Source organism: Uranotaenia lowii, chromosome 1 (genome assembly GCF_029784155.1).
Source record: "Uranotaenia lowii strain MFRU-FL chromosome 1, ASM2978415v1, whole genome shotgun sequence".
In the NCBI taxonomy this organism is placed as follows: domain Eukaryota; kingdom Metazoa; phylum Arthropoda; class Insecta; order Diptera; family Culicidae; genus Uranotaenia; species Uranotaenia lowii.
In genome coordinates, this window is record NC_073691.1 from 199,780,123 (window position 1) to 199,806,749 (window position 26,627).

General features: G+C 36.2%; 2 protein-coding genes across 4 annotated transcripts; one reads left to right on the forward strand and one right to left on the reverse strand.

Moving 5' to 3' along the window:
* The first annotated feature begins 772 nt into the window (after positions 1–772).
* LOC129739718 (E1A-binding protein p400-like) lies at positions 773–1,644 on the forward strand. The gene has a single exon (XM_055731223.1). The coding sequence runs from the start codon at positions 847–849 to the stop codon at positions 1,579–1,581; it is 735 nt and encodes a 244-aa protein (XP_055587198.1). The 5' UTR covers positions 773–846; the 3' UTR covers positions 1,582–1,644.
* A 6,787-nt stretch (positions 1,645–8,431) lies between these two features.
* LOC129739628 (glutathione S-transferase D7) lies at positions 8,432–17,915 on the reverse strand. 3 transcript variants are annotated; one of them, XM_055731112.1, is made up of 5 exons: positions 17,262–17,915; positions 16,814–17,133; positions 9,250–9,391; positions 8,938–9,189; positions 8,432–8,868 (listed from the first exon to the last, which is right to left on the reverse strand). In XM_055731112.1, the coding sequence occupies exons 2-5, from the start codon at positions 17,011–17,013 to the stop codon at positions 8,806–8,808; spliced, it is 657 nt and encodes a 218-aa protein (XP_055587087.1). In that variant the 5' UTR covers positions 17,014–17,133; positions 17,262–17,915; the 3' UTR covers positions 8,432–8,805. The 3 variants fall into 3 exon arrangements, with proteins under 3 accessions (XP_055587087.1, XP_055587086.1, XP_055587088.1); XM_055731111.1 differs by having other exon boundaries at positions 16,814–17,023; positions 17,262–17,914; XM_055731113.1 differs by lacking the exon at positions 17,262–17,915 and having other exon boundaries at positions 16,814–17,220.
* Between the last annotated feature and the right edge of the window lie 8,712 nt (positions 17,916–26,627).

A 26,627-nucleotide genomic window follows, 5' to 3' on the forward strand; every position in this document is an offset into this window, starting at 1 on the left:
ATGTATAAGGTCGACCAGTACCATAAGACTGAGTCGATTTGAGGTCATTTTTTAATTTCTTAAACCCTTGGGTATTCTTTAGTCCAAATACACAATTTTTGAATTAATTCTGAATTTTGAATTGAAATTCCAATTCTAACTCATCCCGCCAGTCAATCAATCAATCATTCAAAGCAAAATCCGCAGACTCTGTTAAATTTCAGTCAAACGCCTGCAGGTAGTTTCTCCATCACCGGTCCTAGAACTGCATCAATCTTAATCCTCTGGCATCGAAAAAAAGGACGAAAAAGTCAGTATTTTTTTATTGCACTCCCTGTGCACTTGACACTTACGTAGAATCGTAGAACAGAAGATAAGCAAATTCCTCCGGTCGGTTCGGTCCTTCTCGATCTCTTTCTTTCTCGGAGACTAAATGGATTGGCATGCAAAGAAGGACCACGTGAACAGGAATAAAACCATAGTCCTAAATCCTTTTACCTGCCAACAATCTCCGAAACGGTCTTACTGTGCTGATGCAAGTGCCATAATCCGGCAAAACCGATAAGCAGAAAGGATCCGTAAAAGCGAAGGAGAAATTGCATCCTAGCTAGTTTGGGAATGTTTGAAGTTTAATTGAGGAATCGTGTTCTCTGAAAGATTCTCGGAATTCGGTCCTGCCGCCAGGATTCTGCCAACTAGGGGGAAATGATTGTTTGTTTGTTTTTTTTTTTTTTTTTTAATTTTACTTTTCTTCACAAGGACCTCTGGAAGAGGCTATAAATGGAGCTTTTTGCCTTTTCTTCGGGTTCAGTTGATTCCGGCAGGCTTCCTAGAGTGTACGTCAAATTTACAAGCAGGATTTAAAAAATGTATCGTCACGTGTTCCCAATAGTTTTAGTGTGTCTGTTTCTGGGAGTTCGAGCTCAGCAAACTCAGCAGCAACAGCAAAAGCAACAACAGCAACAATCGGTGGTCACTCCACCAAGCAAGCCCCTGTTAACCATTTCGGAGCAGCGACCTGTCCTGGAAAATCCGGCCTACGATCCCACTCTCTATCAGCAGTTCCTTCCGCAGGATGCGGTTCAACAGTACGTCCAATCATATACTGGTCCAAGCTACTCTCAGCCAAATCGTAACGTCTATGGATCTTCCGGCTTCGAGAGTTCCGGATTCGATGGCTTCCTCATCCCGGCACCAACTCGCCAGGCCAATCCCATCGCTCTAGTAACGCCGGAAAGCCATTCGTCCTGGTTCGGATCGGTTCGATCGGTCATTCCCACAGCCCGAACAGTGGCCACCGTCTTCGGTCAGCTGATATCGTTGGCCTTCGGATCGCTGAGTGCCGTTGCCGTGGCAACGATTCTCACCAGCCTGCTGTGCTTTTTCACCCCGTTCTGCACTCTGACGTTCCGAACGGCGAAACTGGTAACGGGTGAAACGGCCTCGGAAGTGATCCAGGCTATCGGCGAACAGGTCACGGCCGAGCGGGTCAAGCGGGCCGCCGAATTCGTTCGCAATGCCATTGACAAGTTCCAGGCTCTGAACCAGGTCGTGAGAGAGGTCACCGAACGGAAGGCCGCCGAGGGGACACAATTTCAATAGTTTGAGAACATTCTGCGGACTCTAATATTTGTGATTATTAGAAATAAATTGTAGTATAGACAATTTCCCGGTGATCATGTTTTTACAAGAACAAAAAAGAAAAATTCATCGAAAGATAAAATCCTGTCGTTTTTTATCTAGCCGTTGAAATTTACAAAAAAAAATGGTAAAAAAAACCTTCATAAAGAAGCTTCTCCTACTAGCCCTACCCAAGCTACCAATCCAAAAGTCGCGAGTGACATAAAGATGTTAGAGCATATATCTTCATAAAAAGCTAAAGCGCATTCAATACATCACCAGAACTCTAACTCAGGTAAAATCTGGCTATTTGACCCTGTTCTAGAAACGTCATTATGACTTTTTTTTTAAATCTATATAATAAAAATTTATGTTTGTCTGTCTGTCTGTTCCCTACATTCGAAAACTACTGAACCGATCAATGTGAAACTTGGTATGTAAGAGTTTTTGGGGTCGGGAAAGGTTTCTAAAATACTTTCAAACTGCTCCGACATAAAGAAGGAAGGGCTCCCATACAAAATTTATAAAAAGATGATTCAATTCAAACAGTAAATATTCGGAAACTACTGAACCGATCAACGAAAAATTTGGTGTGTAGCCGCTTTCAAAACTGAGAATGCTTTCCAAAATACTTTCAAACTCTTCAAAAATAAAAAAGGAGGGGTTTCAATACCAAACTAACAAAAATTTTACACAATTCGGACAATTTTCGTATATCACTGAACAGATCAACGTGAAATTTGATGTGTAGCCGCGTTCAAGACTGAGAATGCATTCTAAAATATTTTAAAACCCCTCCAAATAAAAAAAAATGGGGGGTTCCCATACAAAATTTACAAAAATTTGACACAGTTCGGACAATTTTTCTAAAATACTGAACCGATCAACGTTAAATTTGATGTGAAGCCATCTTTGAGATCGGGAAAAGTTTCTATAATACTTTAAAACCCCTCCAAGTTCAAAGAAGGGGGGCTCCCTCACACAATGAACAATAATTTGACACAATTCGAAAAATTATCGGAAACTACTAAACCGATCAATGGGAATTTTGTGTGTAGCGATTCTCGAGACAGGGAATGGTCACTCTAAAACACTTTCAAACTCCTCCGAAACCTAAAAAATAGGCTCCCATACAAAATTATCAGAAATTTAACACAATTCGAACAATTTTCGGTAACTTCTGTACCGACTAACGTGAAATTTTGTGTGGAGCCGTTTTCGAGTCCAAGAATGGTTTTCATAATAATTCTTACCTATTTTAACCAAATTGGATGGTTTTTGTATTGATAGACGCTTCCCATGTTAATGAAAGAAGAGCCTCATATTCAATAAATGTAACATAGCATAGCACAGCATAGCATAGCATAGGGTGACTACACACATCTACATGTAAAGATGCTGTTTCAGACAGGAAAGGGAAGGAGGACAACGAAGAGTTTTGCTCCTTTGAAATTTCTGTACAGCGATACGAGCTGCTTTTAGGATTTTCCGGGAAGAAGATTGAGGTTTTTTTGATGTCAGTCCTTGTGTTATATATTCGGGAATATCGGATAGATTAAATTTTCCAGCATAAAAAAAAACACATCACTTTCGAGCACAGCCTACCTAGCCTCTCCAGAAAACAAACTCTAGGCCCAACTGTCTTTTAAATCCACATATTAATTTTTCTTGCCCAGCAAGAGCTAACTTCAGGAACACAAACAGGCTTCAACACATTCGCTCAAAGCAAAATTTAGACAGCATTCAAATAAAAAAAACACAAGCTTTCAGGAGCAACTTTCGATTTTCAATCATTGTGCACACATCTGTCTACGCGTTAAATGCATTTTAAAATAGTTTTTCACAAAATTTCTATTTAAATAAAGAAATAATTGATAATTTTCACTGGAGCGAAAAGAAAACACGTGCGATGCCATTCTATATTCAATAAATGTTACATACATATTATTAACAAAAACAATGTCTTAGTGTTTTAGTGTTTAGTGTCTTAGTGTTGTTGTAGATCCCTCGTATTTTTTCTTAAATAAGAGTGGCTATTTCAACCTTCATACTATAAAATTATGTTTAGATTCAAAGCAATCTAGAAGCTCAGACGTCATGAAACGAAGTTCGCTTTTAATAATGTTGAAATTTAATTTAAAAGGAAGTATATTTAAGTTATGATAATTTTAACGCACCTAATTTTCCCAAGCAAGGGGTATCAAAGCACACCGGGTCAACTAGTCTTCAATAAAAATGATTATACTGTAAAAATTTTGGCAAATCAAGCTTATATAAAGCTTTCATAAAACATGTTATCAATTTTAGTTTTTTCTTTCGATTCCGTGACTCCTCCGATTTTTTTTTTCAGCAACCATGATGGATGATGAATGAGGGTTGCATTTTTGAGATTTGATCTGGAAAAAAATAACAAATTCCTTTACACAAATAATGAACATCTTTTCTACTGCCAGTCAAGATTTTTGGTAAAAAGTATATGAAATAAAAAAAAAAAAAGACATACACCGTCTTAGCCGATTTAGGCTTTACAGGCTGAACAAGTGACGTGAACAACTTAAGATTAACATTTAACACCCAGTACCGAGATGGGAATCGAACCCATGCCTCAGTGGACCAGCGATTACCGTCTTACCACGCTAACCACTGCACCACCGAGACGTACATGTTGAAATGGTATGTATCTTAAAATAAATGCGCTTTAAATAGGTACTTGAAATTGTGAATCCACCAACACGGCATCATTTTGAGCCCTTCGATTTTGCAACCAACATAGCGTTAGTCAGTTCAATGCTCTATTATGGTCATAAAAATGCCTTTATAACAGTTTTATGTGAGCCTTATAAAAAGCTGAAATTTGACGTTTCTCTTGCAAGCCAAGCAAATACACGCGTATGATGAGTTTCTCAATTCTGAGTTGTTTATCATTAGTACAGTAAATGAGGACAGACTTTTTAAATGAAATAAATAAGGGATTGGTTTTGAATGACCGGTGGAATGAAACCATGAGTTAAAGTCCAAATTTGTTGTCTAGCGCCATCTTGAAATCCAAGATGGCGGCTTTCGCTGAACCTTGAAATGCTGTTAATGACTGAAAATCGCATGAAACTCTCACAATATAAGGTATTATGTGAAACGGCTGTACAAGGAAATGTCGTATTTCGCTATCTTACGCCATCTTGAAATCCAAAATGGCGGCTTTCGCTAAACTTTGAAATTTGATAAATGACTAGAAATCGTATGAAAGTCCTACGTTTTTGGTATTGGATGAAAGGGCGAAACTAGAAGTAGCCGAGTTTCGCTATCTGACACCATCTTAAAACCAAGATGGCGGATTCCACTGAATTTTCAAATTCTGTTAATGGCTAAAAATCGCATGACAGCCCCACAATATGGGTATTATGTGGCAGTAGACTGAGTCGATTTGGGTAATTTTTGAATTTCTCAAACCCTGGGGTTTAAAAAGTTTCGTCTTGGCCCAAAACTCATGCGTGATTTTTTTGCAGAATTTTTAAGTTACGTTTACATGAGTAAATTTGGACTTTTAAGTTTGTATGGGAAAATTGAATATTTTGTACTGAAAAATCAACATCATTTTTATTTCTTCTGTGGAACCGAGCCAGCTGATGGGTTTTGTGCCAATTTATAAATTCTCTAAAGCAAATTTTCCGTTAAACAACTTTGTTCAAGACCGTAACTTCGTATCTAATAAATCAAAACAGTTATTAGCTGTTTTACAGGGGTATGTCTTTTCGCATTGATAAACAATAAATTCAATTGACATCACTGCTGGATGCCTAGCGAGGTATTGCATGACTACTTTTCATGCGATACTTCGCCAGGCTCGAGCAGTGATGTCTATGGAATTTATAGTTTATCAACGCGAAAATACATACCCCTATTAAACAGCTAATAACTTTTTTGACTAATAAGATACGAAGTAACAGCCTTCGACAAAGTTGATCAGCGGAAAATTTCCTTTAGAGAATTTATAAATTGACTCAGCTGATGGGTTCCACAAAAGAAACAAAAATTATGTTGATTTTTCAGTACAAAGTATTCAAGTTTGCCATACAAACTTAAAAGTCCAAATTTACTCATGTAAACATTACAAAAAAAATTTGCAAAAAATCATGGATGAGTTTTGGGCCAAGACGAAGCTTTTTAGACCCCAGGGTTTTAGAAATTCAAAAATGACTCCAAATCGACTCAATCTAATGTGGCAGGGGACCCGAGCTAGTGACATCTGCTGATCTTTAAAACGCTGTAAATGGTCGCAAATCTAATCAAAATTAAATGAACTATTCGAAGAAATGTAAAAAAAATTAAGGAAAATAATCGAGAAAAAAAACCAAACTAAATAAAATTGGGATAAACGATAAACAATCAATTAAAAAAAAACTTACTAGGTTTAACCAATGAGAAGCAAAAACAAAACTAAATGAATAAAAACAAGACTAGACAAAACAAGAAGGATTAAGATGCGTTTGAATGAAACTGGATTGAACTAGATTCATCATGATAAATGGAACACAACATGATAAGACCATTTCAAATAATATGAAAAATAAAATGACAAAACTAGAGGTACTAGAATAAAATAAGGTAGAATCAGGTGCTGAATCAAAGCAATCGGTTCCGTGGTTGAATTCAAGGGACTCTTTCGATTGCTTTGATTCAGTAGAATATTCAACACATATCAGAGTAAAATAAGATCAAATTTAAAAGAAACAAAATCAAACATTAAAAACCGGACAAACCAAGGCAAAAAGGTGAAAAAGGTTAAACGAAAACGAAAAATGTAAATAAAATTTAATTTAGAAAGACTAACCCGTATTAAAAACTGAGTACAATATTTTAAAACTAAATAAAACAAGACAAAACCAGATAAAACGAAAAGGAACACAGTGAAAAAATAGAACAAAATGAAAAAAATTAAAAAAAAAAACTAGAATAGAAATCAAAACAACCAAAAAACTAGCAAAACACACGATGTTAACCAAAAATAAAAAAACAAGAAACAAGAGGAAATAAGAGAAAACTAAAAAGAACAAAATAAATTGGATGAAACAATATGAAAGCAGATAAAATAAGTCTAATTTAATTATCGAAAAACTAACAACAATTTTGAAATAAAAATAAAAAAAAACTTTAAAAAACATCACTAAAATAGTTAAAAAATGATAGAGAAAAAAATCAGATCAATCCAATATGGAGGCTTCCGTTTACTTCTCAATGCTATGGTTTTCAATGAAATTATTTACTTATGGATTTTTTTTTCGCGTACATAAATTTTGATCTAATCTATACCCTTGAATTTTAACTTAAACAGTTGGATTAATTTCTCCACAAAAAAAGTATCGCTTACTGAATCCTTTAATTATGTTTTAAATCTTGTTCTTTGTATTCAATCTTTGTTTAGTTTATTGCTAAATTTTAAGTTTGTTTTCTTTTGGGTTGTTTTATCTTCATATTTAAGGTCATGTCTTGTTTCAGCATCATTCACCTTGCCTCATCTTGTTTATTTTTGTTTTGCTCATCATGTTTATTTCTGTTTAAACTATGGTTTCATCTTGTTTAATATGGTTTTGTAATCTAGTTCTGTGACGTTTTATCTTGTTTAAGTTCGTTTATATTGTAAATGCTTTATCTTGACTTTTATCATGTTTTATCTTGCTGTATCTGATTTCAACAAGATATGTCAAGCTGACCATTGTTTTTATTTGTTATCTTTTTTAATTTTGTTACAATAAGTATGAAATATTCTAGCTATTTAGAGTCGTTCGTCTCTTTCACCATATATTGAGGTTGTTTTATGCAATTTTCAGTCTTTTACAGCATTTAAGAGTCAAGCAAAAGCCGTCATCTTGGATACCAAGATGGCGTCAGATAAAAGAATTCGACTTCTACTCGCCCCTTCACCCAATACCCGTATTTTCGAGGTTTCGTACGATTTTCTGTTATTAACAGCACTTTTAAAGTTAAGGTGAAGCCACCATCTTTGATTTCAAGATGGCGACAGAATGCGGAATTTGCTTCTACTCGTTGAGCCATTTCAACTAATACTTGTATTTTGAGGATTTAATGCGATTTTCAGCCATTTACAGCTTCTAAAAGAAATGCGGAAGCCACCATTTTTTATTAATGATGACGTCAAGCAACAAATTTTTTCTCCTTCTAGTTGGGCCCTTTCACTTAATACTCATATTGTAGAGATATGCTTACCACTTCCGGTGATTCTGGAAAATGTGCAAAAATATGATTTTCAACTCAAATATGTGCAATCTAACTGTGTTTTGACATCTTGATCGAGAACTGTCACTAAGTTTTATGACGATTTCAAAATCAAGCACTAAGTGATATAATAAAACATGCAAAAAAGCTTGGAGCAAACTGCTTAGATTTCGTTTTATTGTTGTTTTAACAGAGAATTTTAGTGAAAGCATTATTAGCGTTTTCAAACTACCGAAAAAAAACGGTCGAAACAAGAATATGTATAAGCATTTTTCATGACTGCTAAAAAAATGCCACAAAAAAACTATAATAAAACATCCTAATGCTTGTTGGCTTAGTGCCAGATCCTTCAGTAACAGAAAGTGGTTCATTTACTCAATTTATTTTCAAAATATTGACCATTGTTGTCTTTATTTTTTTAATGTTTGTAAGTTTTTTTATTTCAGTTTTGTCATTGCTATTACCTAAGTCATTTTTGTCACTAGACAGACATACCCGACCCGAAAGAAGAAATTCTCCTCAGCTTCAAAACCCCAATTTCTCTATTAACGCAATACAAATGAAAATTTTCAACATTGTTTTATTTAACGTTTATTGCTTTTACTCTGCGAGGTGTCACTACACTGATTTGAACTTTTATACAGTAGGTACAAATTTCTTAATACATCTACAAACAGTAAAGTACTTTTATGAACTATTTTCTCATTTTTCATAAAATAAGAAGCAATATCAGAAAAAAATGAATTTAAAAATTTAGAATCGTGCATCGTATCAAAATCGCCAACATTAATAAATTCTTATTCTTGCCTTGGTGAGTTGGTCATTGAATTTTAATGCATCTCTTAATAACCGAACAATACAACTCAAATTTGCACTAAAACTACACTAAAAATAAATTTACTCTATTTTTGCTGTTGTAGTAATGTTTGAAACAATATCGATATTTGGTCATTTGCTTGTTAATCCTAGAGTATTTTACTGTTTCAGTTTTGATCGAAACAATCCGGCCAACGTTTCGGCTCCCGTTTGGTTGATGTCCTGCAGGGGGAAAAAAGACGGTGTTACCCAATCTTCCCACGAACTCCCGGAATCCATCAATCACATTACCTGATAGCCGTACGGTTCCAGCTCTTCCTTGCACCGGAGCAGCCAGGCTCGCACCTTCGGGTAGGGTTGCATTTCGAAGCCAAAGGCCTCGATCTGGGACACGGTCACGCACAGGGCAATGTCTGCGATCGTGAAGTGATTGGCCGCCGCCCACGTGTACTGTTTGAGCATGGCCTCGAACCATCCGATGGCTTCGGCCAGTTTGGCTTTCTTCGTTTGGTCCAGGTGGGCACCCATCTGGATGGTGGGGAACTTTAAGAAAAAAACGGGATTAAGATTGTGACCTGAGTGATGCCAGAAATGGACACTTACAAAGTACTCATAAACCCTCTGGTAGAGAGTCCCCAGATCGAAATGGAGCCGCTGGTCTACGATCGCTCGGGAACGGAAATCTTTTGGGTAAAGGTTTTCGTCTTTACCGTAAGCCGATACTAGGTAAGATAGAATAACGCGACTGAAAAGAGAGTTTAAGTGTTATTTAAGATTGAAAAACTTGCAATAAAAATACAAAGGATTAATGGAGAAGTGACAATCGGCAATGAAACTTTCGACACTTTTTTATGTGAGAGTTTGTTATCGCTAACTAAATTATAAGTGGCTCCGATTAAATGGCTATCTCAGTGAGGATTAGCGATCGCTAAGCGAATCAGAATCTGGAACAAAACCGCTACTCCGCTAATCGCTGACTAGTCCGCTAATTTTTGGTAAGACATTTAATTTTCTCGCTAAATTTTTAATTAGCTAGTGGATAAGAAAGATCAACATATTCTTAGTTCCGCAAAATCTTCTAGGGGTTGAATTGATCATAGACAAATCACCAATTAACATTTTCAAGCAATTCAATCAGCAAAAACACAAAAGACAGGTATTAGATTATCATATTAGTTGATTACTACTCACATCAAGAAAGGTCATTTTTCTAATTGCATAATTCTAATTGTAAATGGAGAACACCCATTTAAGAATGAACACAAGTCACGCTATTTTGAAATTTTCTCTCACATAAACATTTCTATTGTTATCTACGTAACGTAACAAGTTGCTTGCCTTCGGCATCCCACCTTCGCTGAAAACCGATATGAATGGAAAACCGCAGATTCATCCTTGCTTACGTGGCCAGAACTGAATACCTTGAAGGACAATAACGTCCTTCCGGTTATAAATAGAAAACTACTATCATCAACTATCATTCAAGAAAAGGCAGTTGGTAGTGTTTTTTTTTAATCATTTATTTTCCCCAGTCTTGCCTTCGAGTTCCTTTCAAAATGAAGGGGATTCATTCTCGGATTCAAAACGGTGAGAAATTCGTCAGCTGTTTCCTAGGGTATGCAGGACATTCTCCATATCCTGGAATTTCTCTACACGCTCTAGCGTGCGGTTAATGGTCAGTCTAGGTGAAGAAGCAATGTCAGTCCGAATGGATAATCAGTTTCTAAGTCATTCGAATAGTCCAAACTTTAAAAATTTAATTCATACACCTGAAGCTTGGCCGAACAGTATAAACTAAGCTACTAAACTTTCGTCATCAATGACCGTAACGTTGCTATTGATTGTCCTGACGACTGAAAACATGTTCCACGATGATACCTATCATATTCATAGAGGCAAAAGCGACGTGGAAAACGAGAAAAACTGCAGGTATATAAACAAAAACACGAGTGCAGCCAAGAACCCTTCCTCCCATCCTGACTGAATAATAGAAATTGTACTATGTAAGTAAAGCAAAAGAAGATGATTAGAAAGGTTCAGTTCTAAACTACAAAAACGAATTGAAGATCGGAAATAGAATAAATATTTAAAAATATTAAACACTGAAAATGACAAAAATGACAAAAATGACAAAAATGACAAAAATGACAAAAATGACAAAAATGACAAAAATGACAAAAATGACAAAAATGACAAAAATGACAAAAATGACAAAAATGACAAAAATGACAAAAATGACAAAAATGACAAAAATGACAAAAATGACAAAAATGACAAAAATGACAAAAATGACAAAAATGACAAAAATGACAAAAATGACAAAAATGACAAAAATGACAAAAATGACAAAAATGACAAAAATGACAAAAGTGACAAAAATGACAAAAATGACAAAAATGACAAAAATGACAAAAATGACAAAAATGACAAAAATGACAAAAATGACAAAAATGACAAAAATGACAAAAATGACAAAAATGACAAAAATGACAAAAATGACAGAAATGACAAAAATGACAGAAATGACAAAAATGACAAAAATGACAAAAATGACAAAAATGACAAAAATGACAAAAATGACAAAAATGACAAAAATGACAAAAATGACAAAAATGACAAAAATGACAAAAATGGAAAAATGGAAAAAAAATAACAACAACAAAAATGACAAAAATCTTCTTCTTCTTCTTGCTTCCTTCATTTTTCATTTCATCGATATCTCTATAACTTAGAAAATAGAATTTCAGAGATAATTACTGCCAGGCCAACCATGTGGTAAATATCGCATAAGATTCTGAAACAAGTGATCTATCAGTATAAGATTGTTTGAAAATTTCTAATCTAATCCCATTTCATTGTTTAATAAGGAAGTTATACTATATAAACGTTTAAAATAGTGGAAAAGGTTGCATCTCACCAAATAATTTGCCGTTGTTTTTGACAAGGAACCATTTCCTCAAGTACGTATCGGCTGCCCTTACTGCACTTCCTCAACCAGGTTTCAGCATTCTTAAACAAAGCACAAACCACTCCGGGAACTTCCACCGGTCACTAATTCAAACATTTTTCCACTGTTTAGTTCTAAACTTTAGTTAAACTTTAATTTAATTTAAAGTTTTCATCGACGAAAACAAAAACACGTTCGTCGCCCAAAAGTCATGGCTCACTACTTCCAAAAATGAAAAAAAAAAAACAGGAATAACAAAAAATGAAAAAAACTAGTAAAATAACAAAAATAACAAAAGGGACAAAAATTTCATTCATTTTTTTTTATTTTTGATTTTTTTTAAATTTATAAATTTTGTCTATTTGGTACGAAACAGCCATCAAATTTTGTTTATTCCAAAATTATCATATAAAACTGTATGAGTTCTGTCGTTATTTCTTTGAATTTTGTATAGAGGCCACCCGTATCAAAAGCTTCTTATGTCAATTCATGCTTGTAAACCTATGTCTAGAAATATTTCCTGAATACTGTTTGCGTTGTGTCCTATTTTTAGTTTATTTTGTACGAGAGATTCCCCCCCCCCCTCCCCTTCCATAAAATTCAAGGTTTTTGAAAATCATCCTGGGCTCTTAAAAACACTCGGGTAGAAAATTAGACGTCATTCTGACCTTTTGAGAAAAACCGAAATAAGGTCCGAATAAGCTGAAATTTTTCACAAGTCAGGTTTATAGGCCAATCAACAAGACGTGGCCACCTTAGTATCAAGGTTGCCGAAATCACAGAAAAATCTATAATTTCACAAAATTTTGAGAAAATTTATATCTCAGAATCTGTGTCACAAAACACAGAATTTTGGAAATATTCACAGATTTCACAGATTTTTAAAAATAATGTAAATACAGTTGCGTTCAAAAAAGAATGAAATCGCGTGAAGCTGCGCACCCACTTCCAACTTTGACAAGCTGCCATTTCTCTCTCGGATTATATTTTTGTTTATTCCAAAATTATCATATAAAACTGTATGAGTTCTGTCGTTATTTCTTTGAATTTTGTATAGAGGCCACCCGTATCAAAAGCTTCTTATGTCAATTCATGCTTGTAAACCTATGTCTAGAAATATTTCCTGAATACTGTTTGCGTTGTGTCCTATTTTTAGTTTATTTTGTACGAGAGATTCCCCCCCCCCCCCCCCCCTCCCCTTCCATAAAATTCAAGGTTTTTGAAAATCATCCTGGGCTCTTAAAAACACTCGGGTAGAAAATTAGACGTCATTCTGACCTTTTGAGAAAAACCGAAATAAGGTCCGAATAAGCTGAAATTTTTCACAAGTCAGGTTTATAGGCCAATCAACAAGACGTGGCCACCTTAGTATCAAGGTTGCCGAAATCACAGAAAAATCTATAATTTCACAAAATTTTGAGAAAATTTATATCTCAGAATCTGTGTCACAAAACACAGAATTTTGGAAATATTCACAGATTTCACAGATTTTTAAAAATAATGTAAATACAGTTGCGTTCAAAAAAGAATGAAATCGCGTGAAGCTGCGCACCCACTTCCAACTTTGACACGCTGCCATTTCTCTCTCGGATTATATTTTTTAACGAAAATTTCACACAATCTAGTTCAACTATCCAACTAACTCTCCACAAATTTGAAGTCTTTACAATGACTGGAAAAAAAGATACAGCTTTTCTCGTAAAAAAGAGAAATTTGGAGTTGCTTCACGAAACTTGCTGTATCTTTGGCAATTTTCATCGAAAAATCTTGAAATTTGGTCCAATGGTGTAAAAATGTTTGATCTAATACCAGGCCAAGTTTCGTCAAAATCAATGGACGTGTTCAAAAATGGTGCCGGATTTAAAATGACGTTCATTATCGCCCAGCATGTGATTTCATTCTTTTTTGGACGGATGTTTGTATGGAAAACATCGTAATCCATGTATTCTTGGTTTTTTTTCCACAAAACTAAAAGAATGTTGAAATTACAAAAAAAAACTTCATTTATTCTTTGTTTCGAAAGAGAAAATGTTTCAGCAGGGTTCAAAATAAGAAAATCAGAGTTTTAGAAATGACCTGCTAATTATACCGATAAACAAATTTGATCCAGAATTAAAGCGAATTTCTATTCGCTCTTTTGTTTCAATACCAGCTCTGTTGGAACAATTTCTATTTCTAAACAGAGAAAGGATGAAGTTCCTATCAATTTACAACATTCTTTGTAATAAATGTTGGTTTTGTGGAAGAAAAAACCAAGAATACATAGATTACGATGTTTTCCATACAAACATCCGTCCAAAAAAGAATGAAATCATCTGCTAGGCGATAAGGAACCTCATTTTAAATCCGGCACCATTTTTGATAACGTTCATCGATTTTGACGAAACTTGGCCTAGTATTAGATCAAACATTTTTACATCTTTGGACCAAATTTCAAGATTTTTCGATGAAAATTGTCAAAGATACAGCAAGTTTAGTGAAGCAATTCCAAATTTCCCTTTTTTACGGGAAAAGCTGTATCTTTGTTTCTCGTCATTGTAAAGACTTCAAATTTTGTGGAGAGTTAGTTGGATAGTTGAACTAGATTGTGTGAAATTTTCGTGAAAAAATATAAACCGAGAGAGAAATGGCAGCTTGTCAAAGTTGGTAGTAGGTGCGCAGCTTCACGCGATTTCATTCTTTTTTGAACGCAACTGTACATTTTTCTCAAAGTATATTTTTTGACAACATAAATTTTGGATGATGATTTGATGATTTTCATTGATTTTTGTAAAAAAAATAATTTTTCATGACTTTTTAATGAAATTAATGCTATTTCCAACACAAAAAACCATCACAGAAATTCTGGGCTAAATCACAGAAAATCAGATTTTTTTTCGCAAAAGCTCAGAAAGCCTTGCTTAGTATATGTGCAGCGCATGAACTACACTTCATACACGGAAAATAATAAAAACTTAAAATCAACCGAGATCAAAAGGCGAATGTTCGGGAAATCCAATATAGTATCTTTTACCTCGTCCAGGTGAACTCACCTCACAACGAGGTACAGTGTTCTCTATGGTAGAGTTTACCTCAATCAAGCTGAGAAAAAATTGACCTAGAAAAAAGGTAAATCCTAAAAAAGTAAAGTTTACTTCGTAGAATTGAGCAAATTTCAAAGGGTACATTTCACCGAGAAAAAGTTAAATTTAAAAAAGGTTTTTTCTACCTCTTTGAGGTTAAACTTACTTTCTAGCGAGGTGAAATTTACCTGAATTAAGCTAAAAAAATCTGTAAAATTCTCCTAGAAAAAAGGTAACTATGTATCTTCTGAAATCGTTAACTGAGGTTGAGTTGTTATTTCATTGAGGAACAAGTTTTGCATTCGTGCTCAAAATGTGAAAATCGAAACAGAACGGTCAATGTAGCTTGAATCACATTCAGTTGTGCAAGTTCTCATAATCCTTGCTTCTATTCCAGATTGGCTTTGAAGTGTTTTTTACATCATTCCGGAACATCCGCAGACAATTCATATTATCGCCCAGCTGGCAGGATGAGTCAAATGGAGAAGAGAATGAATGTGCTAACCTAAGGATGCTGGGATTATTTTAGCACGTAATTGGGCCGGACAAATCAGGGCTATTTTATCTGAAGATCTGGCAAAATCCGGGCAGTTGTCGGCCAAAAATCCGGGCAATGTTCGGGCAAATTTGATCAAAACCCAGAAATTACTCAGAAGATTTTGAGTAGAATTTAAGGCTTCCAAAAATAAAATAAAATGGTAAATGAAAAAAAACCACCTTAACCAGGAATCGAACTCGAGTCTACTGGTTACCTCTCCGACACCTTACCAATAGGCCAAATCGTCAGATAAAACAAGTCAAGCTGTAGCTCTATTATTGAGTTGACTTCATCGAGTCGAATTCGCTGCTAGATTCCCCGGCAGAAAACGCTCAACGTGCCCTATTTGGTGCTGATACTGCCCCAGGGGGTTCTCATTATGCCCCTACAGTGACTGGTTTTCAGCTTTCGGCAAAACATTTTAAAATGCATTTTTAAACGTTTTTATCTACTTTTTCAAGTGTCAGCCAATTAGGCAATAGACTATTTGAGTGTCTAAACACGAAACAATGATGTAATTCACATATTATAGCTGTTCTCTGTGGTTAAATAAGCGTTTTCCTTAAGGTGGTCATTATGCCCTTATCTCCCCTACAATTTCAAAAATCAAATTTCAAATAAACTTTTTTTTTTATTATTTGATGACAAGCCAGAACAGAACCTTTTCAGTCAGGGAAATAAGAAACCTCTATAATGTACCTTTTTGGTCAGTGAATCCCAAAAAGATAAAATATACCTTTTTGCTAGGTGACCGTTTTGTTGGGTGGGTGAAAAAAAAAAGAAAAATTCACCTTTCTGCTAAATAAATAAAAAAAAACCTGAAATTACTAAGAAAGATGAGTGAAAAAAATACCACTGTTTCTCGATGAATTTTACCTTTTTTATTTCCCGTCTACAATTTCTAAAAACAAATCTTTTGTGTATTTGTCCTTTTTTTATTATTTGGTGACAAGCAAGAACAGAACCTTTTTAGTAATGGAGATAAGAAACCGATATAATGTATCTTTGTGGTCAGTTAATCCCAAAAAGCTAATATTTTATTTTTTGCTAAGTGAAAGAAAGAAGGTAAAATTCACCATTTTGCTAGGTAAGTTAAAAGTAAAGAAAAACTCGTTGATTTGCTAGGTGAATGAAAAAAAGGTTAAATTCACCTTTTTGTGAAGTGAGAGAAAAAAAAAGGTAAAATTCGTTCTTTTGCTTGGTGAGTGATAAAAAAGGTTATATTCTCCTTTTTGCTAGTTGATTCAAAAAAAAAAGTCAAATTCACCGCTTTGCTAGGCGAATGTAAAAAGGCTAAATTCACCTTTTTGCTAGGTGAGTAAATGAAAAGGTAAAATTTTTTGCTTGGTGAGTGAAAAAAAGGTTAAATTCACATGTTTGCTAGGTGAATAATAATTCCAAGAAAGATAAGTGGAAAAATATCACCTCTGCTTCTCGGTAATTTTACTTTTCTTTTATTTTCCGTGTACAATTTCAATCATCCTACAAAGTTTCACAACAAAGTTCCATTTTCATACAAATGATATAAGAAGTTCGAAATAATGAGGAAGTGATAATCAATTCTGTTGTTTTCAACTGTCCAATTGTGCTATCAAGTTATCGCAAGCTCCAATTACCTACCTTTCCCACAGTACCAGCCCGTGGTCGTCGAGCGTCGGTACCGTATGCTGCGGATTGAGCTCGATAAAATCCTGCCGCAGCTGTTCGCCCTCCATCACGTTCAGCACCTTCAGGTCCAGCTCGACTCCAATCATTCGGGCCAGGAGCAGCACCGAACGGCAGGGCGGCGAGGGTGGCAAATAGTACAGGACCGGGGTCATCGAGCCGTGTCTGGGAGGAATAATTCTTTTAATAGGATTAATCGGGAAAATCGGAACTTCCTAATTTAATCAACACTTCCGATTGCGCACTAAATGGCAATTAATCAAAGCAGCCAGTGCCTATGATGAAGTGAAGAAAGTAAGTCGGTAAAACACGCAACCGGACACGCAAACACGATTTACGCGACAACGCCTACTTAGCAGCCGAGAGGCGTGAACAAATTTTTATTATCAAACTAATCACTCACTTGCCGAACTTGGACTGGATCACGGTTACACTTTCGATGCAGTTCCCCAGTTTGATGGATTTTTTTTTCAATTCGATCCGCGATCCTCCTTCGATGCCGTCCGCTACTCTACTGAAACCCTCGTGGTGTGAGTAAACAGCCAATTCCTGGCCACTGTCTACTTGCGAGGAAACCCCAAATCCCAACTATTTACCGGAACGAGGCAAAAGCAGTGAACAGTTGCCCTACGATGATAATAAAGTACTGTAGAAGGAAAACGCCGTTTTTCCCAAGAAATCATGCGACTTGTCTTTTGAATTTTACCCCGCGCGTCACGGTCCGATATCGAAACCTTACCTCGCGGCGCGGAATTTCAACGAAGTGCCTCTGTATGTAGGTCCGTTCAAGTTAGCGGAAGCCGAACAAAAGCCATCGGGCGACTTGCCTTGCTGGAGGTATCCTACTAATACACTGGGCGCCCGCCCTTATACATGGAACAGACTAACGACCTTCCGGGGGACGTCCTGCCGGTGACGTCCCCCCAGCTAGATGGTTCTTTTATTTAACTTATAATGCATGTTATTATTTTTAATAAATGCGGCTGCTTCTCACTGTTGTTCCAACGAAAGGGGATGGCGACGAACGAGGAGCCACCCTCTTCTTCCGGGCACCTGCATCGAGGTGTCCTACTGTTTTGAATTTCGACTGCAGCACATCCCGGACCTACATACACCGTGGGCAAGAAATCAACCAAAACACGGCTACCCACCACCTACTAAGGTTCCGTGTGTTTGGGCTGGTTTCCTAGCGACCTGGGTGCTGTTTTTCATTCTGTTTAGCTTTGTTCGACTGTTCCGTAAACCTGTGTAGCTTCTTCATACCAGTAGGTGCACAGTTGTCCTGGACTAGGATTTTCGTAGGAAAAATTTTGGGCGTCGTTTTTATTATTTCCGATTATTCGTCCGGAAATGATGAATATTCAGAAAAAAAACAACACTAGCTACGAAAATGGAACTGTTTTATTATTAGACGTAGAGGAGAGGCGGGCTATATGCGCATATTAAGGAAAGCACTAATTTTCTCCCATATTCCAATAGATAGGAGTCTGAAAACGATATACACATGAGCGGGCATCTGTTTTATATACACTAGAGCAATTTTTCTGTGAAAACCTCTTACAGTTTTTGTGAAAATAATTTTATAATAAAAGAAGTCAAAATAGCCGATTTCTGAAACTGGCGGGCTAAATGGTAGAAACAGATGTTAAGCATACGTCAAGGCTGAAATTTTGGTGAAATTTTTTACATCACTAGTTCTTTTGCATGAAACATAGTTAGGTATGCCATATGGCCAAATTTTATGGTAATATTTTGTTCATATCGTATTTTTATCGGATCAGTATGTAGTTCTTCTTTTTTCGCTGTAAGATCGTGATTTGAACGTAGATTTTATGTTTAAATGATATAAAGTAAAAAATTTATAAGATTAATCTATTTTTCTTAATATACGCATTTAACCTGCCTTGATATGGGCATTCAGAACCTGTCTCTTATTCCTATATCTTATCATTTACAACTTTGCCAAAAGCTTCAATTTGTTGAATTTCCTATTTCCAGATGAATAAGAAAGAAAAACCAACATAATTTCTGTTCACAGAATCTGTACGCATGATAATTAAAGTTCAATATATTATAACAAAACTGACAAAAACCTTGTTTGAATTTTTAAATTTTTTTTACTTTATATAACAATTTAATTTTTTCATGCCATGTGTTAAAAGCGTACTACCCTCAAACTGCACTGATTAGATATGATAAATCTCCAGCCATATCGTCAATCGGCTGTATGCGCATATTACCCAACATGCGCATTTAGGAACACTTCCCCCTACCAGTCAAGCCAGAAGCACCGAAATAAAAAAAATCGAACCATCAGGGGTAAAATTTGTATTATGCTTTGGTGCTAACTCTATGCCTAAAATGAGATGAAAACGTACACTACTCCAAAGATGGCTGTTCCAGCATTCGCTTGGAAATTTTGTTGAGCTTCGTCTCATCGTAGCAATCGATGAGATGAATACCAACACACGTAGAATAAACATAATAAGTAAACAGTTTGACCCTAAAGATGGTTTTTGTATCAAAATAGCGCTAAGAGCAAACGCACCAATAAGTGAGTATACGCGGCCCGGTTTTGCTCATTTCAGCGGACCGGTTTTAGGATACACACTCTTTCGCGCACCGGGCGGTAGCATAATTATATTTTCAAATTTAGCATTGCACTGAGAAAACTTTTGAAGAAAATCTTAATCTTAAATTAATACGGACCGAGTAAATTTTCGGAGTCGTCAGTTTTTTTTGCTAAAATTTCGATTAATGTTGGGCTTAAAAGGGCCTGGGGATTGTTGGCAGTTATTCGACGGATTAGCTGCTATCCGTAACGTGACGTCAAAGTCTACATCCTGGTTGAACATGCCGTACAGCAGCAGCAAATGCCTTAAGGCCAAGCAGCTTAGACGACCAGCAATCGGGTCCGATGACGGATGCAGCAAGAACTTCTTAGCAGTTAGCAGGATGTTTGCTTCGCTTGGCCTCGTCATCATATCTATAGGACACCGCTTTCAACCGGTGGTGGTTGTTTTCGGCGACCGATTCAACTTTGATCCTTTCGGCAAAGCGTTGAGTTTCCCTTACGGTGTTTCAAATTCCGTGTCACCCGTTTGCTGGATTGTGATTAAAAACTTATTGAATTGTAGGACGACTTGATTGAATAAAATAAGTTCAGATAAGAATGTATTTTCAAATTAAGCTCAATTTTGCTTTCAAAGCGCCGGGCACTTATATTTCCTAACACATGGACCCGAAAAACAAAATTCTGCAAACTAAACAGTTCAACTAAAATTCAACTTTATTTATATTTATTATATTTCTATTAAAATCATACTTTTCTAAAAAAAACCACCAACTTTTTTCTATCCAAAGTGCTGACTGAAATAGTTGCTGCTCCGAAAAACTGGGTCCCATTAGTTGCAAACTTATTGAGAGACCTCGTTTCGAAAGCCGAATCGGTAGGGACAGTACTGGAATGCCACCCATATTGGCCGGTTGGATACAAAAATCCTACACAGCGCACTGGTCTCGATTATTATTACTCCATTAAATCTTCAGCAAGCAATCGTCGGACTTGAAGGGCTTTTCGGAAATATTTCATGGAATTAGTTTTTGTGCAATAAAAAAAAGTTTCTGCCCAAGATGCGATTTTTAACAACTCCGTTGAAGCCTTCGGCTCGTGTATGTATGTCAAAGTGGTTCGCTTCCGTCATACCGAGCCATATTGCTGGCCACTTCGCATTGATTCAGAATCGAGTAAACAACGTCGTATGTTTAATTCTGCTTAAAACGGTAGAATTTTTTCAGTGCATGTTTGCTCTCGCCCCTTTCTAGTGAGCAAATTTGGTGATTTTGTCGGTCCCGACGGCAACGGCCCTATTTTGCTCACCTTGATACTAACCCCCGGTGCGGTATAGAAGTGATTAAACTCGCGAGCATTTTCACTTTGCTCGCGATTGCTGCGGATGCCCTAAGTAAGTTGAATAAAGTATTCCAAATTCAACCACAAAGTGGCGATAAAGGCCTCTCCTTCCACTGCTCAAAGTGATGCTTCAACAGGTTTTTGGCCCAGCACTAGTGAGAAGGGAGAAGCGGAATAAACATTGGACAGTCATCCAGTCAACGGAAAGTTAACAAGCCGAAGCCAGGTCTACAAGCCGAGAACCTTGAAAGGTGTAATCTGAGATAAGAGTCGGGCCAGGAGTTAACTGGTAGGTCTTACGCGTGTCAAGGAAGTGCCTTAATGAGTCCTAAATTTCCCAAGCAGACAGATACCCAAAACACTTAGGTTAACTCATCAAAATATGGCAAGAGATGGCGCTAGTAGTCGTGCGCATCGTCAGCGCCCCAGTAACGCGTCAATAGGGGAATGGAGGAAGAACGGAAAGACAAACTAGCCTGGTGTCAGAGATCTTGCCTAGAAACGGCTTCACTTTGAATGGTGATCTTGAACCGATCATAGCCTTGCTTTAGTTCGACTGACAAAACAACCGAAGTACCAGGTAGCATCTGTTTTGAACCCCATACCAGGCAACACACTAACATGGCAAATATTTCTTCTCCCATCATGTCCCTACAGCAACCCGAATTCCTAGTTAGGAAAACCTAACCTGCTGCTAACGCCGTCTATTCCTCTGTTCAGCCCACATTCGGCTGACACAACGTCAACCTAATGTAGCACAACCATCAACTTTTGGGAGAGAGAAGAGCGTTCCACAAACCGTGTTTCGGGGAATGATAAAGTGGGAGTTTGACTAAGCGTATAAAGGTGTTTCCTTAACTCCGAATTTCGAGTGTTGCCAACCCTGAGGCTTGAGAGAGTGGATTCTTGCTCGTCTGAGCAGTTTCGAAGAATCAATAAGGCCGGAACAAATTTCAAATCCTTCTTTTGTCACTCTCTTTTGTTGGGACATCGCGAGGGGGGGGACAATAAAAAATAATGCGAAAAACAAATAAATTGGAATAAATTGCACGGAAGCTTATATGCAACAAAATTTCAGATTATATTGTTGCACAAAACCTATAGATCAAGTAATTTTATATCGAATAAATCAATGAAATCAAGAAAACAAAAGGTGAAATAACTCCCATCTTCTTAAATTTAATTTTTAGTCTTGTAAACTTTTAGATATTGGAATATTTTATTGGAATGTACATAAATTACTTCAAACTTTATTTATTTCCCCCTTCGGGTTTTTGGAAATTTCGAAGGGGGGGGGGGGGGGGGTGACAAAAGAAGAAATTGATATTTGTTCCAGCCTAATGGTTACAATTGTGTGCGGACCTGAATCGATTGGAGGGTCGATGAGCCGGGAGCCAGAGCGAGGTCGTCGTGCCTGTGCCATGGAAGATTTTGGATTGAAGCCACGACGCAGTCAGAGTCACTGGAAGGTCATCGCACCAGAAGCTATGGGACATTGACGGATCGGTAACATGGAACATCGTTAAGTCAGGAACCAGGTTGTGGTCCATGTACCAGGGACCTCCGGAGGACATCCGAGCGCGGTACCACGGTGCCATGGAAGGTCTAAGGACCGAAGAGCGAAGTGGAGGTCGTCAGGCTGGAACCAGAGAGAGGCGTCAGCCCCATCTTCAGGAGAATTTTCCGGATGATTCGATTTATCTTAGCAATCTACCCAGCAGAAGGGGCGAAAAGGAGAATGGAAATAGAAGAGGCGAAAAGGCGAACGAAATTAAGACGAGGCAAAAAATGCGCGAGGCGAGAGCAACTGCTGTCTACAGCCCGTGATATGAACGGCCATTGTAATTTGAATTTGAACATTGGCGAAAGAACTCCGGAAGAAATTCGAATAATGTGATAAGCTTGAAGCCGCGTATTCGGACAGCAGGTAAAATTTTGCCATTTTGCTCTCACCATCGACATCAAGTCAGAATGAAGTTTTAACCGCTACAAATTTCTGTTCACCGATGAGTCGTCGCCGTTCAATCGGATTCAACACGAACCTCACCGTTTTCCTCAACCTCCAGGTTGGAACAGACATCCGGCGTCCCCCTCCCCCGCCTCCCCCCCCTGTTTCGGATCGGTCGCCCCTCGTGCTTTTTCAAAAACCGATGCTAATAGGAGCACAGACCCGAAACCATCCAAACCCAACAACGATTCTGGCGAAATCGACGACATCATCAGCTTCCGACGGACGGTTGAACAGAGGTGCCAGGTGTCCTGATGTTTCAGGATTTGTCCTGATTTTCGAGAGACCGTCCTTATCTTCAAAATCGCTTGAATTGTCCTGATTTTTGAAAAAAGGTCTGTTAAATGTCCTTATTCGTCCTGATTTTCATAAAAATATCCAAATTATAATAAATTATGATGAGGACATCAAACAAATCAATTATGAAATAGTTTAAAAGATGATAATCTTTGACTCAGATGATATAGTGGTGTTTTTAGAAGGTTCCACTCGCTTTAGTTGCATAGTTCTCCACTACCTGTATGTCGCCTTTAAATTTGCAATTTAAGCAGAGCTGCATGTTATTTTCATCAATCTAGTGGTGTCCTGAAAACTCTTGATTTTTTTCATAGCGGTGCCCTGATTTTTGTCAAAACCACGCAGCATTCGACGACGACGACAGCACTGCATGATTGATAGTATTAGTTATAAATTATAACTTTTATAGCTTAGCTTAGCTTGATTGACTACTCACATCCACCTTTAAACATTGAACCCGAAATGCTTCATTATATTTTTATTAATAAATTACTATTGAACAATTCCGTTGAATTTCCTCAGTATACTTCTTAAAAACTCTTTATTGGTAGTAAAATGACATTGAATCAAATGCATTTCGAGTCCCATGATCGCAGGCGTGGCTCGGTAGAACGAATTCCACATCGCCAATGGTTGCTACTCCGTGATTGACCGAGGCCACCAGTTTTGTTCAATGGTCAAATGAATGGTGTCTGGGACTGACAGCACATTCACAATGCCCAAAACTGATGCTCTCTCTTTAACCATCAATAACGGCGCCGGCCACGTCCTAGTAGTCAAGAGATAGTTTGGAAAAGAAAGAACGGGATGAAAGAAATAATTCGTGCTTTAGGACCGAGGTCACCTCTGCATCCTAGCAAATAATTTTTTTCTGGGGAGTGGGTAAAAGGATGTGATCTGGAGACACTTTTGACTAGTGTGATCTGATTTTGAGCATTCTATTCTCCTATTTTCCTGAAGATTAAATATTTATCCAATTTTTGCAATTCCAATAAATTAAGTGTATTTGAAAAAAAAAACCCTAACTTAAATCCCTCAATTGCAGGCTCGTTTCTACACAAGAATATCTATCTTGTTAGTTAATGTCCTTTTCTTTTAAAATAATTTATCTTTCCCTTTAAATATGCCTTAGATAAAAAGTCACATATTATTAGAAAAGAAATTCCTGGATAAAAATAGTGCAAAAGTATGTACCTTCATTGTTTAAATATACTTTTTCTAACATTTTGTCTTGAAGGTTAATTGAAAAACACCCGATTCTTTTATATTTTTTTAGTTATATGGACTCTTTTCAGTCATTGTGATCAGTTACTATAAACGTCGAATGATTGAATATTTTGTTAAAAAACTGACGTAGGTAAACATTATTTCATTGTATTCTTAAATTATTTGAAGAAAAATTCCATCAAGAGCATCATGATTCCATCAGGAGAAATCAAATGATTAAATTACAAATCACTCAAGAGGGAACTGATAACGTTATAACCTATCAAACGATGTTAAAATTAGTAAAAGTTGCTCACTAATCCTTTCCATTTTTTTAAAATGTTTTTACCACAATTTGATCCTGTTTGTGTTTTGAAAAATCAGGTTTCAATAAGTTAAAAAAACGACTCTTCGTAGGAATGTATTGACTGTCATGCAGTTGAAGTTGAGATCAACATTTGTGAACATCGAAATATTAAGTTAACAAAACTTCTGGAAAATGATCATGGTAACATAACAAGTAATAATCGAAAGAAGAAACATGGATAAATGAATGCACTTAATTACCTATATGATAAAGTTTACACTTTTGCATCAATCTTTACAAAATGAAATCAAACAGGGTCGTCAGTTTCTTATGAAATAAATAAAACTTTTGCTTTTGATTAAATAAACAAAACGGAAGTAAAAGAATTTCTTAGGACAAAAAAGCAAAAAAAAACATGAAAGTTAGAGTAAATTTTCATTGTATCACTTAAAAAGACTTTATCAGCGATGCGACTCTTTGAGGTTTTAATTACCGTATTGTTTCGAGAAATAGAAATAAAAATTACTTTTCAAGTTGTTTCGAACATAATGACTTTCCGAGTACCTTTTTACAAAACAAATTTTAAATGAGAATGTTACGCTTCGTTACACTAATGATATTCGTCTTGTTCCTGAAACTGTACTGCATTATTTTCAATAAAAAAAAACCGAACTGTTCTAGTTTTTCAAAATCACTTTAAATCTTCTTTTTCGAATGTATCTGATGGAAATCAATAAAAATAAGTAAAAGGTTAAATAAAGATTATAATAAAATTTTAAGCGAGTGACCTGAATTGGAAATCGTAAAACTGATAGAAATTTGTTTTGACACAATTCTTAGTTCTTCAAAAGTTAATTCCCAAACGTAAATATTGTACGTACCGTAAACTGGGGGAACTTTGATCACTTTTTTCATTCATTTTAGAATATTTTGGAAGGGATTGCTTTTTCGTAATACCTAAAAGCTTTAAAACCCTTACTGAGGTGAGGAGTTTTAAACATGATCATGGATTGCAGAAAATTCAAACGACATTTGTGGTCATAAATAAATGTTTGTTACAAAACCAGATTTCGAGTTTCGGGGTAACTTTGATCACTGTGGTTTTTACGTATCTCAACATCTTCAAATTTATTGTTTTGATGTCATTAAGCACAGAAGGCTCAAAACATCGATAACAGTAATTTTATGTTTGGATTCAATTTCATTTTTCAACGTTTTCTTTCAAAAAGAAATATACTCGAAAGATGGACAATGCTGCTGCATACATTTAGGGGCAAAAATTATAAACATTTCTCAATATTTTTTGGCCTCGAAAACAAATAAAATTTTACCTTCATGCAATTCCCTAAGTCCTCGTCCTGTTCCCAATTTCTTTTTTTTCTTCAAACCTTACCATTTGATAGGGTTTTTAGCCATTTTTCCAATACAGGCTTTTTCATGGAAAATGACCGTTTTATTCAGTATCCAAAAATTCTCATCAAATGACCATAAAAATAACACTTTAACTTAACCTTAACCAAGAAAAATAGTTGAACTTTCACATTAAACAACCCATTTGCTCCTAAATGCTTAAATTTGATCAGGAGAAATGTTTGTTTGTGAGCCTTCAAAAAACCAGATATTTTGAGATTTTAAAATTATATTTTAAGTAATATAAAAAATCTCCTAATAAAAACCAAATTTAGCTTATTTGTAACTCAATTTACAGACTTTCAAACGTAGTAAATAGTTTTCAGATATTTTAACTTTATACTTAGTTAATGATGATTATCTGCAAAAATTTCATGTTGATCAAAGTTACCCCGCTGATCAAAGTTCCCCCAGTTTACGGTACGTAGCTTTGGCGCTGCCCCAAAGGCGCAAACACATACTATTTGGAACACATGAATACAGGAGACCTGCAACCATCCGTAACACCTTAAACCACCCACTCGTCACTTTTGTATTAGGTTTAATATTTCACAATAGTCACAAAAAGTCATTATTCTTCTTAGGAGAGTTGTTAAATAGATAGAACATACCTGATTTTTTAAATACT

What these genes read in the sequence shown, in the direction of transcription:
- LOC129739628 (XM_055731112.1), bottom strand. Translation starts at nt 17,013, where the DNA reads ATGACCCCGGTCCTGTACTATTTGCCACCCTCGCCGCCCTGCCGTTCG. An exon ending in GGGCTGGTACTGTGGGAAAG is followed by an intron (nt 9,392 to 16,813) that starts GTAGGTAATTGG and finishes CTCTCTTTTCAG; the next exon opens with TCGCGTTATTCTATCTTACC. An exon ending in AGAGGGTTTATGAGTACTTT is followed by an intron (nt 9,190 to 9,249) that starts GTAAGTGTCCAT and finishes TTTTTCTTAAAG; the next exon opens with TTCCCCACCATCCAGATGGG.
- LOC129739718 (XM_055731223.1), top strand. Translation starts at nt 847, where the DNA reads ATGTATCGTCACGTGTTCCCAATAGTTTTAGTGTGTCTGTTTCTGGGA.